Genomic DNA, 1,735 nt, shown 5'->3' on the forward strand with positions numbered 1-1,735 from the left:
GAGTTTACGCTCAGCTGGTCTGCAATAAAGGATGGAGTCCAAAGTCAAATGTGGGGATTCCTCGACCCCGGGGGCCAAAACCACACTGGGGTTTAGCAGGGAGGGGAGGCTGATGAGAAACTGCCAAAAGATCAGGCCAGGAGGACGACACAGATCCATCCCAAGAGTGCTGTCTGCCAGGTCCGGGGGCTGGGTGTTCGGGCAGCGCTGTGCTCCATTGTGCCCAGGGGTCAGTTCAACAGGAGCGGGCGATGGGCGTTAGACTGGCGCAGAGTATGAAACCCACTCAGGTTCCCTCTGGAAGGCCTTGACTCCTTTCCGATCCCGCGTGTATAGACACACAGCTTAGAGAGTGGGCCCCTTGTGGCTGAGTCTCCTCAAAAGAAATCGTTTTTCCCTTTTTGGGGGCTCCTCTCTTTAATTGAAATATAATTTCTGAGCAATAATCAGTGTGGCCTTTTTGACACAGAGAGTTGGAGGATACAAAATGAGTCAAAAACAAACCCTCCAATCCCCTGGCCTGAACAGCGGAGGCCTTTGGTAGATGCAGAGGGGTGGTGGCTGGCCCCAGGGGCTCAGGGCCCAGGAACAGGCTGCTATAGAGGATCTGGCCCATGACCAAGGGCAACATGCCTGAAGGACCCTTCAGCACCACAGTGAGGGGGCCTTGGGTGGCACAGTCACCCTTCGGTGCTGCAGCACGGCCCACATCATCACCCCAGCCTCCTTGCTACCTGTCTGCTACTGGACCCTGGGTGGTCTGCGCCAATTCTTAGATCCCATTTTTGTCTGCACCCCGATGCTGAGCTGTCGGGAGCTCTGAGCAATGTCCACTGTCCGGTAAGGGCAGTTCACCGTGCGTACTTGTCATTCTTGTTCTGCTGGGGTGACCGATGCGTCACACAAGAACATCACACAGGAACAGAGAGGCAGGGTCAGCCAAGGTCACTGGAAAGCAGCCAGAGCTGCTCCGATGGGACCATGCGTGATCCCAGCAGTCAGAACGCAGGGGTGCCGGGGGGGTTGGGTGGGGGGGGTACCAGCCCGACAGTCCGTTCCTGGATGCACTAGCATCAAATAGGCCAGACTCGAGGTGAGGAGGGGGAAAGGGGGTGAGGGAAGCATCAAGAGAATGGCCTTCTCCACCCGGAACCTGAGAGATGAGGTTCTGAGAAGGGGCCAAACAGAGCCAGGTGCACCAACGCACGTGCACCGAATTCCACATCAGCTCCCGATGCCTCGGTGGGAGACGGAGGGATGGTGGTGTTGGGGGAGGGGGAGAGGTGTTGAGGAAGAAATCAGTGACTCACATTATACGCATTGATAATCAGTTGAATGATATTTTTGGAGTCTCCATGTAGAATCTCCACTGTTGTTCCAGGTATCAGGGCTGTAAAATTCTTGGAGGAAAAGAAACAAAGAAACGATAAATCCATTTGCTCCTCCTTACCCTCTAGGAGAAATAGTGCTATACTGAGCCCAGCCAGGAAGGAGATCCAAGCGCTAGGCAAAGGAGCTTCAAATAGCTCATGGAAAGATGAATTTAAAAGATAACGTCATTTCCCCCCACAAGCTTTTCCAAGCTCCCTCGTCTTCTGCCAGTCTTCTCACCCCACACAGGAGAAGACAGCGGGGACTGTCGCAGGGAACAGTGTGCGGAAGGACACCCTGCAGGCGGACAGTATCTGAACCTGAGGCCTGGTGGGATCGCCTTCCCAGAAAGCCACAGACAATC

At 54.8% G+C, this 1,735-nt stretch overlaps 1 protein-coding gene across 1 annotated transcript in view; it reads right to left on the reverse strand.

The window, feature by feature from the left end:
• ITGB5 (integrin subunit beta 5) overlaps window positions 1–1,735 on the reverse strand; it is a 159,664-nt gene that overhangs the window by 63,929 nt on the left and 94,000 nt on the right. The window contains 1 exon segment of the mRNA XM_045287518.1: window positions 1,311–1,473. Within this exon segment, the coding sequence (XP_045143453.1) occupies window positions 1,311–1,473 (163 nt within the window).

The sequence above is a fragment of the Echinops telfairi genome, unplaced genomic scaffold, assembly GCF_000313985.2.
Source record: "Echinops telfairi isolate 266 unplaced genomic scaffold, ASM31398v2 ScPeMD7_17;HRSCAF=63, whole genome shotgun sequence".
Classification (NCBI taxonomy): Eukaryota; Metazoa; Chordata; class Mammalia; order Afrosoricida; family Tenrecidae; genus Echinops; species Echinops telfairi.